Here is a 14,450-nt window from a genome sequence, read left to right as displayed (position 1 = left end):
ATGTGAAAATTTAAAAAAGTTAAAATACAATAAATAAAATTTAAAGAATGGATAAAATGTAAAAAGGGAGATGTAATTGATGTTTTAGAAAAGAATTAAGTTTTATTTTGAGGGTATATTGGTAAAATATTGGCCCATTCCACCTTCCTGTATGTTCACATTAGAAGCCTGTCAAACATGGAATATTGATCTTTGTTTTGTTTTGTCATGTTCAGTGTACCAAACGCAACCTTAGAGACATTTTTTGTTTTATTTTGTAAGATATTTAAATTTTAATATAACATATGGTATGAACTTTATTGTTTTATTTTATTTATTACTCGTTCAGTCGATCTATAGTCTTGGTACAGGTGTAGCAAGACCTCTAAAAAGACCGGAATGACCATGATCTTTTGTTCTTCTCGTTTTGTCATATCACAGAGGTCGATGTGGATGATATGGGTCGTGCAGTTTTGAGTTGAAAAAACTTGAGCTTGGAACGATCATTTGGTCAAGTCTTTCTTTGTATATTATGAACATTTTTATGCATGCAATTGCGAGAATTTAATTTAGCCATCATTAGCAGATATAGAAAGCGTTCAAAATGCGCGTTTATGAAGTTTTTAATGCTGTTGCTGAGAATTTCAGTTTTCGGTTGAGAAGCCCCGGTGTTCTTCGGAATTTTGAAAGCATTTAGTTGGATGATTTTGTTGCTGAATAAAAGGTTGTGTATGTTGAACTTTTGTTCAAAGTTTTGAGTTTTTCCTTCTTTTATTTTATGATGTTGGTCCTTTTGGACATGTTTTCTTTTTTAACTGTGAGTGTCCATATTCGCTTACGTGCATTTCAACTGATTTCATGTGGGTCATGAAGACAATCAGGAAAAATCTCCAATGATCTTGAAGGGACTCAAACTGGTTACTTTTGTGAAAGAGTCTTAAAGATCCAAATATTTATTGCCAATGAGCTAACCCCGGAAGGTAGTTAAATGAGAGTTGTACTTTGTGCAATGGTTGTTCTATATTGGGAAAGTTGACCAAAATAGTCAATCTTCCCAACCAAATTCACTTTTTAGCCATTTTTGGAACCAAGTTCTCACTTTAGCAGGGATGCACATGAGTTGGGTTAATCGGGTTGAAGACCTTTGAATAACTCAACTTAATGTCTGTGGTTTGGAAAATCTCAACTCAACTTAACCCAAACTTACGGGTTGATATTCTCCTAACTCTGAACATGTCGTTTTCGCTAGTCTACCCATAATTTTTTTTTTATTATCAATCATTTGGTACAATTTATTTATATGACTTAAATCTTAGAGTAAATTATGCTTTTCATCCCTCTGATTTGTTAAAAATTATGGATTTTGTCCTTGTGGTTTCAAAATTTTGGTTTTCATCCTTATGGTTTGCAATTCATTTATGTTTTCGTCTCTGAAGACAAAACACTACTTTTAAGTATGAAGTACTATAATATAAATGAATTGTAAGTCATGAGGATGAAAAGAGCAATAACTTTTAAAATCGAAAGGACAAAAAATGGTAATGAATTATAAACCTTACGGATAAAAATTGTAATTTCAAAATCATAAGAACAAAAATTGAAAATTTCATCAAACCATAGGACTAAAAACGTAATTTACCCAAAATCTTAAGTATATCACGGCAATTAATTATATATATATACAAGAGTTATATATAGATGTATAATAAGATTAAAAAATATATGTATATGAAAATGATAAGTAATGGTGTAATAACAATCATATTAAATTCAAGAAATAAAATTGGTATCATGTTCATCGGGTTAGGTGCAAATAAAAGTAACTCAATATCAGGGTTTGAATATTTTATAACCCAATTAGATATTGGGTTGAGTTATTTTGCGTTGGGTTGGGTTGGTCTGGTTTTTTAGGATCCCTACATTTTAGCCGGGCTTTACACAAATATTTTACGCATTTGTATAAAACTTATTTTCAGATTAATAGAAAAAAAGTTTATTTACCCAAATCATGCATAAAATAATAACCTGAAAATTGAATTTACATAAATACATAAAAATTATGTAAACTCAGACTAAATAAAAACTCGATTAATAAAATACCTAAAAAGTGAATTTTTAATTAAAAAATAACTATTTTAATTAATTTATATGTATATTACACATGGTTTTAATTTTATTTTTTCTAATACAAAAAGCACTTTTATTTAAAATAAAATGCCGACTTATTAATCTATACTATCTTATTAAGCAAAAGTCTTAAAGTCTTAAAATACTAAATGATAAAGATACCTTTTATGTTACCCTTATGTTACGTTTTCACTTTTTCACTCCATCCTCTCATCACATACATTCACCCTCTCACATACATTCACCCTCTCACAAGTGATTTTTTTTAAATTATAATTTTAAATATACACTTTATACTCTTATAATTAGTTAATTAATTTACTTTACGTCCTTTACTTTTACATGTTTCATTTTAAACCTTTATCAAATTAACATACATAATCGTATGTCAATTAAAACATGTTTAAAAATGCATTTTTATTTTAACAAGTTACACCATTATAATTGTCTCGTTAATACCTTCGTAATGAGTCCAATATTGAATAGTTTTTTACTTAATTATATTATTATAGATTATATATACTGTGAAAAAATACTTTTAATATTTACGATTTATACTTTTATAGTTATTTATTTATTATATACTATATATTTTGGGGTTAGGCTGTCCAAATTGCACTGTATAATATGTTCTAAATTAATATGTTCTTGAGTTTTTTTTTAAATATATATATACATGTATTAATTCAACCTTAATCTGAGTTTCTGGACAAGAAAGAGGGTAATCAGATGAAATTTCATTCTAAAACTCATCTTGATCTGTCAAATTTGTAGTTTTCTTTATTGGTTTTGAGTGTTTATCTTAAAACTCAAGTTTCTTGGTTCTTTGCTCTTTGTGTAAATCGAACACATTTGTGGAGTCGTTTAAATATGTTGCATTTTAAATATATAGAATTTTAAACTGTCATACAATTTTTTTCATCGATAGTCTGTAATTGGAACCATAACTCTTATTTATTCAAATTGCATTAATATGTAAAGACCAAGTGTAACCTATATCATCGTTAAATATTATCTTATAAAACCAGTGGAACTTCAAAATCGTTAAAATTCATGGCTCCCGTCACATTACACGGGTACACAACTAATATTTGTTAATTACACGATAAAAATTTCAAAGTTTTATATTTCTCAGTAATAATTTGAATAAAATATATAATAGTATTAATTTTAATTTATATCCCTTTTTTAATTTTTTTTCCTTGTAAATAATTAATTATTTATTAAAAAAACATTGAGATAACGTTCTATTATATTTTATTTTCGTCTATACTGTTAACTCCATCAATCATTTACTATTAAGTGGAGTCATATATCATACAATTGAACTCGCAACTGATCTTTGTTTTTCTCCCTTAAATTTAGACTGATTTAGATTTTTGTTTACCTTTTATTAATATTTCTTTTATTTCGATCATATGATTCATTCTTCGGATTTTGGGGTAATTATGTTTCGATTTAATTTCATCTATGCTTGGAAGAGTAATTCGGAATGCTATCTCAATTTTTTTTTTACCGAAAAAAATACAAACTAAAATATTTGCATCTCAGATATTCATGGGTATTGGTGTATTCTTTTGTTTCTAACTATTTATGGTTATGTGAATAATAGAAAGTTATGGTTTGTTGGTGACCGGTGGTGGTTGGTTGATGATAAAGATGATAAAAAGTTCGAAATTTTGTAATTTTATTAAAAAATAATGATAAAAAAAACTTTGGTTTTATAGGTGTTGTCGTGTCTGACAACTATAAGTTGTTTATTTTTTTTAACAGACTTTTTTTTCACTTTTTTCCCAGTTATGTTCCTTTGTTTTAGAATCGAGTAATTATCTGATATATTCTTGTAAGTCATTTTATTTTGTCATTTGATTTATTAACTAGTTTATTAGTCAACAACTAGTTTTTTAACTAGTAACTATTTACTTAATAAGCAAATAGATTTTGATTTTTTTTATTCGTATCATTAATATTTTGTATTCTCTAGGGGAAGGGGAAAGGAGGGGGGAATAACTTTTAAAATCGAAAGGACAAAAAATGGTAATGAATTATAAACCTTACGGATAAAAATTGTAATTTCAAAATTATAAGGACAAAACATGGACTAGATTTGTAGTTTACTCTTTCTTTAAGATGTCAAATCACATTCAAGTGATTTGACCAAAATAACTTAAGAGGCACTTGATTTGAGTTGACTTGACTTAACAGACAAAAATAGACGGGTAAACGACGTTAGTGGGATGGACTATTTCGTATCAAAAACTTCACCTCAAGGGTTTTTGTATATAAATGAATTGTTACTGACGGAAAAAGAACCCATAAAGCACAAGGACAAATCCGAATTTTAGGGGTTGTTTGTTTATCTCTTAATAGTTCCATCAAGAGGCATCCTCTGAATTTTTAAGAAGTGAATATTGTTTGACGAAAAAAAATGTCTCTTAATGGTTTTAAAACTCTCTGAATGATTTTGTATCATGGACCTCCCTTGATCATTCAGCGCCCTAATTACATTGTAAACAATTATATTCACTTTACACTATATCACTAAGAGTCTCTTAATCATTCTACATCAAACCATTCAGCAACTGCCAAACAACCCCTTGCTCTGCTAATTATTTGCAATATCAATCAAACCAGATGTATAGAGTATATCTTATTAGCAAGGAGGGTTTGTGGATAGAGAACATATGACAAAAAGGACAAAGTAAACATTTTGGAGAGAGGGATGCAAGTGGTTGAACAAATTCTTTCAATCCATATATGATGACCCTACAAGCCATGAGTACTACTACTCTTGGTTGTTTAAATCATCAATGCCAAGACTCCATCACTACACTTTTCATGGATCCCACCTCTTCATCATATCATTCCACAACCTCACAAGATAATGGTTGGTGCACCATACAAACTCAAAGAATTAAAAGCTTATCTATTTATGGGTTTTTGAATCTTTACAAAAAAAAGAAACATTTTGAAACAATAAAATCAAGAAATATAGCTCAGTTGATAAAAAGACTGAACGGATTTGATGAAATCAAGAAAGATGCAAGTAATTTCATATATATATTTTGGCTATTATGGTAAATTTACATTGAGATGGGATTTGCCCATATGGGTATTGAAGAATCTTGAAATTTATGATGATGTTTCTTGGACCAAAGCCAAATCTTGGAAACAGAAAAGCTCTCACCTTTACTTCCATTGCCAATTTCTTTTCCATTTCTACCCTCACCAATGGAGCTATTCACCTTCTCTCTTTCATTTCTAATACCGTTTGACCAAAATGCCACTTGTAGTTGTAATTCTGACTTTCCCACCACATACTCATAAGATCCCATTGAGTAGCACCTTCTTTCATCAAGATTCCCATTGCTACTACTCGGTCCCACCTCTTCTCCTTTCTCACTATCCATGGCTCTAAACTTCCCTAATCTAACTGAATACACTCTTTCAGATAGCTTGTTGAAATTACCAAAAACCCCATCATGGGTAGTGTTCTCTGAACTGGAAACCCCATGACCATCTTCTAATTCTTCCCTTGACTGGTCAAAGTCAAAGTCAAAGACTGGATTTATGACAGAAAACCCAGGTGTGAAAAGGTTTCCTCTGCATAAAGGGCAAGTTGAATTTGAGAGCAGCCAAGTGTCAATGCAATGAATGTGGAAGGCATGGCTGCAAACAGGAAGTAATCTCAGATGGTCTTGTTCCAAGAATTCACAAAGGCAAACAGCACAATGAAGAGGCTCTTTTAACCCCACTAATTCTTTATAAACAAAGACTGGTAGAGCATCAATGGAGGATTGATCTAAGCCAGCATCATGTAAACTGAAGAGTTGTTGCAATTGTCTTTGATAAACAGCACCATCACCATCACCATCACCATCACCATGTTCTTGAAATCTTGTGGATTGGTGATGAGAATTTGAAGACAATCTTATCTTCTTCATGAGAAATCTCACAAGAAACTGGAACAGACCACAAAGCAAGAACATAACTACTACTATAACAACAATAACTATAATAATATTTCTAGCAGAAAACACAGATGGATTGGTAGGATGAAAAGGAGGTGAAAAGGAGTTCTGTTTGACAAGGGGTTTAATCCAATGCATTTTAGTAGATGGGAATGGTGTAAAAACCATCCAACTCTCAAGATTTCATCAAGAATGCTATTCTTCTAAGTGGTTAATGAAACCCCAATTCAAAGACCTAATTACAAGAAGCCCACTTGAAAAAAGATGAAACTAATCACATCTTGATTTCAATCAAAATCAAAGGGATTTTGTGACCAATATCAAAAGAGGGTTTTAGCTTACCCATAATCTCACATTACCCAAATTTCTGCTTTCTTTTGACACATTCTGGAGGAGTAGAATCAAGAAATCTTGAGAGAAAAGGGGTTTTTTTTTTGTGGAAATTTGAAGTCGGTTCCAAAAAGTAGTTTGTATGTTTAGGCGCAGCAGAAGCAAATGGGGACATGAGGCGTGGGGGACCGAGGGTTGTTTAAGTTCCACAGCAACCGGCTCACATTCTTGGTTTATAATTTAATTTCAATAGATATATTTAGTTGGGAATCTTACTGGGTCCCTGCGTTTAAGGTTAAAATCCTCTTTTTCCTGTTGGTTATACTCAAGTCCGAAACCTGAACCGATTTGAAAATAAAAACTACAATGTGTTAATATTCTCAACTAAAAGTAAATTACGATTTCTTGAAGATGTAAGTCTAAATGTCTCAAACATAATCAAACCAATTACAAACAACGTCCTATATTACAATATAAAAATAAACATAAATTCAAATATCATACAACTAAAATCATGATTTCACGATTAGAAAAATAAATTAGATTTTTTTGTGAGTCTTATTTGGAGTGTTGAGGTAAAGTGGATAAAAATCTTTTAAATTTTAATGTTGGTATTTTTTTTTTTATGATATATACACACACATATGGGGCGGGGTGGGGCCGGTCCGTTCCCGTCCCCGTTAAAATCCACGAATATGTCCTCAATCCCCGGCCCGTCCCCGATAAAGATGACCTTGAACCCAACCAGAAAGTTCCGGTTTTCGGTTTTCACCATCAATTTCGTTTTTTTTTTTTTTTTGCAATCCCTATTTTTTTATGTGAGAATCACGTCAAATCATACATTATGAATGTAAAAAGTAAGTACAGATATTGATATATATGCGTAGAGATGAACATGGTATGATACCATGTTTTTTCTCTCAGTACTATGTACCAACCAATTATAATTGGTATGCAAATATTTATATCATGTACCAACCAATTCTACTTGGTACCAACTTTTTTTGGTTGGTACATGTAGGTACGATTTTATACCAACATCTCAAAAGTTGAAATTACAGTCATAAAGTCATTAATATAAGTATAACCATGTATCCAAATAATCTAATACAAACCTAGAGTGGAGGTGTACATGGAGAAGAGAAGGAAACTAAAGTTATTGATTATCGAGTTAGAGACTTAGGGTTGCTACGAGGCATTCACCCCTAACTAGTAAGTGAGTAACAAACAATAAGGGGCCGTTTATCCAAATACTTATTCAGTAAGCGCTTATTAGTAGGAGTCAACACTATAATTTATTTTACCGGGTAATACTATAGTACATCAAAACGGTGTCGTATGTTGTATTTACCCGGTAAGCGCTTACTCGGGTAAGAGTCGTTACTCCCACTTACCGGGTAAGACTCTCCATCTTTATCATCGCTCTTACCGGGTAAGATTCCTGGCCCTTGCCATGTCATCCGGTGAGGAAAATTATCTGATAAAGCACTTACCTGGTAAGCGTTTAGTAAGCGGCCCCTAAATCACTAAAGTTGGTAATCAAGTAAACAATAAAATGTTAACTAATAAATGATTAAATTTCTCTATAAAAATACCAGATGCATAAGTAATTAAATATAATTCGCTTAATTGATTTTTTATTTAATAAATAATATACGTACATACATATATATATATACACATATATATATGTATATATATATACACATATATATATGTATATATATATATATACATATATATATACATATATATATATATATATAAATCGGTACAGTACAGTGTTACCATCATATACGATTTTCAATACCAACCCAGTTTATGAAATTGGTATGGTTGGTAATGCAATTGATTGATTCGTCATGATACAAATTTGACACCTCTATCCATGCGGAGAAAATTAGTTGGTAGGGGGTACATTTAGCCTACTATATTTATTAGAACATCTTCAACAATTATGTTATAATTTTTCTAAAATAAAGTATCACAAATTAAAATCTCTAAAAAAATTGCATTCCAACAGTTACTCTATTTTAACAAATCTATATTAACTATATTACTAAAATATTCAATACATTTAATAAAATATCATTTCTCTCTTCTGAATACTTAATTCCAATATCTCCTATTGATAAGAAAATAATTTAATATTATTTCTCTTTATTAAATATATAGTTTTAGAGATTTATTCAAATTTGGAGATTTCTATCGCGCTCTCTCTTCTTTTATTTATTTTAAAAATTCAAATATTTATGATTATTTTCTATTGTTTATTAATTAATTAGAAAAGCATTTAAAATTAAATGTGATATGCTTTTCTTAAAAAATTGTTTTATTTAAGAGTCTTTTAATAGGCTTCATAAGAGGCCCACAAAAGGGCCCAGTGATAAATACTAAATACGGGCTTTCAAGGCCCATTATCCATATAATAAACCCAGAACAAAAGGCCTTTTACAGTCCACCTTCCAAAAATATAAAAATAAATTTTTGTATAATTAAATATTTATTAAACTATTTAAAAGAATTTGAATTTTTAATGCTATGATTTAACGTTTATTGCTAAGAATCATTGCAACAAGCCATATTTCGATCTCGATACGACATTTTCTGGTAATATAGAAAAGTTCTACACAATAATTCACAAACGAATTCAATCGTTGAAAGCCATCAAAACCCGAAGATTGCCCATTTGAAATCTATCTCTCATGATCTCGTTAAAATTATGTCTATGTTGTGTTTATTTTGTAATAAGATAGATTAATATTCGATGTTACAGATTGAATTCGACTCTTTAAGAAGTTTACATGAACTTTAATTGTTTTTCTTAACATAATCAAGAATATTATGCTTTTGATTGATTATTTTCTTGGATCTTTTAACTGATCAATGTCGGTGAATACTGCTAGATGAAACTGTTTCAAAGCCTGATGACTTACGCTAAAAAGATGAAATCAACTGTGCACTATAATTCATTAACTACACTGTACAGTATATTTGGTTTCCCTTTATTTAGAAAGAAAAATAAACGTTGTATATTTAGTTAAACATATCATATGTCTATTTTAGAACTATTTACGAATTAGATAAATGTTTGATGTGTTACTTAAACATATGACATACGTCTGTAGGATAGGGACCAATGAACATGCCCTAACCTTAGGACTTGGACCAATTAGATGCTACTAGCATCTAGCCAGGAATCAGGACCAATGATTTAACATCAATCCTTCTATTTTTTAAACGCTAACCAATTAAAACCGGGGCCAATTGGGTCCAATGATTTGTTTTTTGGCTAATTGGCTATGAAAATGGCTAGGTCTAAGTTGGGACCAATCACAAATAGGACTAGATCTAACAACGTAGAGGATTGTACTCAGCTAGTTTCAAACTATTTGATATAAATGACGATCTTATCTTTTTGAGAACCATAAAACAACTCACGAACAAACTAATCATCATGTCAACCAATTAAGAGGCATGGTGTGCCTCTTAATTTTGTCGGCCTTTAAGACAATATCAATCATTTTAAGAACTGTTTAGTTCTTTTTTTTTCATCAGTATAGATATGTATATATATATATATATATATATAATGAAGTTCGGTTTGAGAATATTTATATATAAGGTGTTTCATGTTAGAACGTGAACCACAAAAATTTTGAGGATCGTAACAACTTATATATTTATATTGTGCATATACATTAATGAATTGCATTGAGTATATGTGCCTATATATTTTCATAAATATTAGATTTATAATGATGAATATACTCGTTGACAGAATACATATTTTGATAGTATATGCATCAATGAATATACAGATTCTCTCAATCAACTGTAGGGGATAAGGCGGTTGCATTTAAGAAAAAATTAAAAGGGAAAATACTTCTTAAAAAGGGGACGATCTACGATTAGGATTAAATTTCATCGGGTTGCATTGATTGCAACATTTGAAAAGGTTGCATTTGATTTGTATTATATATATATGGTCAAGTTCGGGTGAAAATCACAAAAAAAAATGAAAAACTGAGAAACACTCTGGTAATTCATTCATCTAGACGGTATAAATATGTACATACATGTAGTTAATAAGCAATTTGTCTGGTATGCCCGTGATGCAAACATACATAAAAACCAAGAAACAACTTCAACTACATACTTGTATTTATATGTGCATACCGTCCAAATAAACGGTTATTAAGGTGTTCTTCAATTTTTATTTTTTTTAAGGTTTTTCTCTAAACCTCACACTCACACTCTCTCTCTCTCTCTCTCTCTATATATATATATAACAAGATAATAAAAAATTAATAGAAAAAAAGTCACTAATATTGGAACCAAGACTTACAATATTAGCAATGAAGACATCAAGACATGATTATACTAAACAATCTTCTACCAATATATCAATCAACCCCTAATTATCAACTTAATTACTCATCAATACCCATTATTGGGCATGCAATTGCTTACATTCAAATCATGTTGATAACCTAAATGTTCATGGTTATTATAAGAAGACATTGAACTGCTACACTCTCCACCCTCCTTCACATCTTCTTCCTCAACCTCCTCCTTTGCCTCCACCCCCCAAAACTCCATCGGCCTACTCCCTGCCACCACATACTGTGGCGGTGCTGCCTCGCAAAATGGTGGAACCGGTGGCGGTGATGAAGAAACCGGCACGACTGATGGGAGTTTTGAAAGGAGAGCTTCAAGGCTGCTCATTGATGGAGTTATGTTCAATGGTTGGTGATCGTAATTGTAGCGGTGACAATATTCCGGTGGCGGCACCATCGATAAATTGCCATTCTGAAAATGCCATGCTTCAGAGGTGTTGTACCCTTCTGCTTTAAATGGGTACGCTGAGGAAGATGGGTGTGGCAAGAGTACCCCTGGAATGCTTTCTATGTAACTGAACTTCTTTCTTAGTAGCACCACATAGCTTAAATCCTCAATCACCTTTTGCAATAATTAATTAATTAATTAATAATTTAATTAAGTGAAAATTAAAAAAGGTGCTTTCTTTTGAGGTAAAGATTCAGATATTGCTGACTCTTGATTTTAGACTTTTAAAAGTCAAGTCCACTACTTTCACATCTTACTTCAAAGTTGATATAATACCTTCATGAGGGTTGGTCTCTATTTTAAGGAAGAACGATGTACAAGTGCTTTAATGCGTCAAGGTACAAGTTAGTATAGCATAATTGTGATTGATTTTTCAAGATTCTTGTTATGGGTTTACCTTAATTCTTGAGGCTTAATTATTTGAACCAAAAAAGCAGCTCTCAAAATCAATGTTATATATAACATTCATCTACATTTCAAGATTCTTGATTTGATAAAGAGAACTTAATTAAAATAGTTATTTTCAGACTCTGGATTTATCTTTTAATCATTTATCCCCCACTATTTTAAAATATGACTAGGTCTGCAAGTGACACCTTCTCAATTTAATATAAGGTCAAAGTGTAAAAAAGATTTCTAAACCAGGTTCGCAAGTACCGAGACCAAATCTGTAAATTAGTCCCAACGTTTCCACATATGCCACTTGCGGACCCATTATGTAATCTACAGGTTTGGTCCATGCACTTGCGGACCCATTATCTAATCTACATATTTGGTCCATGTACTTGCGGACCTGAACTAACCTGGTTCAAAAACATTTTTTTCTTTACATTTTGACGCCTCCACAAATTGAGGAGGTGTCACTTAATTGTGGACCTAGTGATATTTTTGAAATTTAAGAAGAGAAACTACTAAGAGATCGATGAATTCAAAGTCTGAAAATGACAGATTTCTATTAATTTCTGGGTTTGAACTAAAAGAAGCTATAGCTCCTTTGTGTGTGTGTGTGTGTGTATGTGAGTGAGAGAGATAACCTTGTGAATGGATCCTAGCTGAATGACTCCTTCTCTAACAGCAATCAAAGCAATGGTCTGCACAGAAAGGCTATAGAATTAATTTTCTAGCTAGTAAAACCTGGATCTGAAACAACAATCAATCTTTATGAGTTTTTAAAGTGATTATACACTGTGCATCATGCACATGTACCTTAATACCAGACTGAAACTGAGCTTCCCATGTCCTTGGATGCTGTTGCAACATAATGAAACACCCATAAATGAGTTCAAATTAATATAACCACTTCCTTAATTAGATTAACATAAAGATTTGGTTAATTAATTTTGATTAACAAAATCTTGAAAATGTGCCTACTGAATCAGCTGAATTACTCCAAGCAGACAAGAAATTGGTTTCTTGATCATTTGGCTCTTTGAAAATCCACTTATGACTGTGATCTGCTGCTACTTTTCCAATTAATCTGAAAATATATATACTTAAAAGAAATCAAGAACGTACTAGAGATGATATTTAATATAACTGAACATGATGATTCATTGAATAAGCATATATACAGCTTAGAAGTTGATTAGAATTGAGAACTGATTATAGGAAGGTGAAATATCGAAAGTACCCTTCGCCGTAGTTATAAATTTCATGGGACATCTTGAAGAAAAGCTCGGGTTGAAGCCCTTGATATTGCGGGTATTCGTGATCAGCATAAACCGAACAATCTCTCGTGCTAACATCGGTTGTTGTTGATGCTGCAAAATTACAGAAACCATCTTCCCAAACCAAAATCCTGTTTATAATTTACTTAATTAAATGTTAAAAAGATGGACAAGTCATTTTTGCTAGAGAAAACATCGTTGAAAAGAGAAACTACACACACCCTGTTAGTGGTAACGTTCAATCAAGTCCATAATCACAATGTTTAGAGTCTCGGTTAGAGCATTTATCGATAGTTAATACAAGAACATGAAAGATTAATTAAAAACATAATCCTGATTACCTGAAAACAAGTTGAATAAATGAAAAATGAAAAATAATTGAATTAATTGTTTTTAAATGGATCAACTTTATGTTCAAAGAATGACAACAATAAGTCAATAACAATAATATAAGCAACGAATTGAACAACATGGACGGAAATTATAGAATTTGAATACTTAATTTATAAATATAGTAATCAATAATGACATTTAATTATGAAACTATGCAAAGGAATTCAAGATTTTAGAATACAAAAAGTTCATAAAAAAAAACGACCATAATAACGACCTCAATAATATAAATGTAACGAAAAATAATTGCAGTTTAAAATTATTTTATATACTCATTATTAAAAATGGCAAAAATATTAAAATATTGAGAAAATGACCATAACAAGGTTAATTTTTTAGAATTTTTAAGGAATTTATTTATCATATAAATATATATGATATATATATATATATATATATATATATATATAAGCTTTCGTTTATCCTTTTTGTGAAAAAAGAAGATATATATATATATATAAATGAAGGTAATAATGTACCAGTTTCTTCTGTTGCCTCTAGACCTATCATATGCTCCGGCTAGGCCATCCCACCTGTTACAATAATACAACCACCATGGAGACGTAGAAAAAGTTAATAATTTCCTAATTAATTAAGTAATTTATTGGTGAATTTTGAATAATTAAATAAGAATGGGAAAATTGATTTTAAAGTGTGTGTGTGTGTAAGTAAATAATTATAAAAAGGGAAAAAAAGTGTATTAGTATTAGGGTTTTGAGGGGGTTTACTTTGGTGGAGGGTAGTTTCTTGGCAAGATTCTCCAGAAAACTGCATAAACCCATTGTGAGTTTTCATGAATGCAAAAGCTTCTTAATGTGTGTTGAAGCAGATGTGTTACTGCGAGTTGACTCAGTTGCATCTCCTCCATTGCCTGCCACTCTCTCTTTCTCTCTCTCTCTCTCTCTCTCTCTAAAACATATATATATATATATATGTGTGTGTATCTTCAATTTTCTCTAGCTAAAAGAAGGGAAAACCAGACACCCTTTTCTCCCTTTTATAAGCTCACCTATATGGATACCTCACATTTATACCCCTCTCTCTTTCTCTCTCTCTCGTACACTTTTCTTTATCTCTCTCTCTCTTTCTCTCTCTCTCTCTCTCTCTCTCTCTCTCTCTATATATATATATATGT

The 14,450-nt window shown here is 31.0% G+C and overlaps 2 protein-coding genes across 2 annotated transcripts; both read right to left on the bottom strand.

Annotated features, from left to right (window-relative positions):
- Nucleotides 1-5,164: 5,164 nt before the first annotated feature.
- On the bottom strand, nucleotides 5,165-6,520 carry LOC112525636 (RING-H2 finger protein ATL47-like). The gene is made up of 2 exons (XM_025135839.1): nucleotides 6,420-6,520; nucleotides 5,165-6,068 (listed from the first exon to the last, which is right to left on the bottom strand). The coding sequence occupies exon 2, from the start codon at nucleotides 6,048-6,050 to the stop codon at nucleotides 5,190-5,192; it is 861 nt and encodes a 286-aa protein (XP_024991607.1). The 5' UTR covers nucleotides 6,051-6,068; nucleotides 6,420-6,520; the 3' UTR covers nucleotides 5,165-5,189.
- A 4,281-nt stretch (nucleotides 6,521-10,801) lies between these two features.
- LOC112526075 (protein RICE SALT SENSITIVE 3) lies at nucleotides 10,802-14,183 on the bottom strand. The gene is made up of 7 exons (XM_025136465.1): nucleotides 14,044-14,183; nucleotides 13,795-13,848; nucleotides 12,886-13,053; nucleotides 12,627-12,732; nucleotides 12,462-12,503; nucleotides 12,290-12,346; nucleotides 10,802-11,369 (listed from the first exon to the last, which is right to left on the bottom strand). Exons 1-7 carry the CDS (start codon nucleotides 14,181-14,183, stop codon nucleotides 10,848-10,850), a joined length of 1,089 nt encoding a protein of 362 aa, XP_024992233.1. The 3' UTR covers nucleotides 10,802-10,847.
- Nucleotides 14,184-14,450: the final 267 nt, after the last annotated feature.

The sequence above is a fragment of the Cynara cardunculus genome (genome assembly GCF_001531365.2).
Source record: "Cynara cardunculus var. scolymus isolate 2C chromosome LG 13, CcrdV1, whole genome shotgun sequence".
Lineage (NCBI taxonomy): Eukaryota > Viridiplantae > Streptophyta > Magnoliopsida > Asterales > Asteraceae > Cynara > Cynara cardunculus.
Note: the sequence above shows the minus strand (reverse complement) of the source record. Positions and strands in the feature narration are given on the sequence as shown.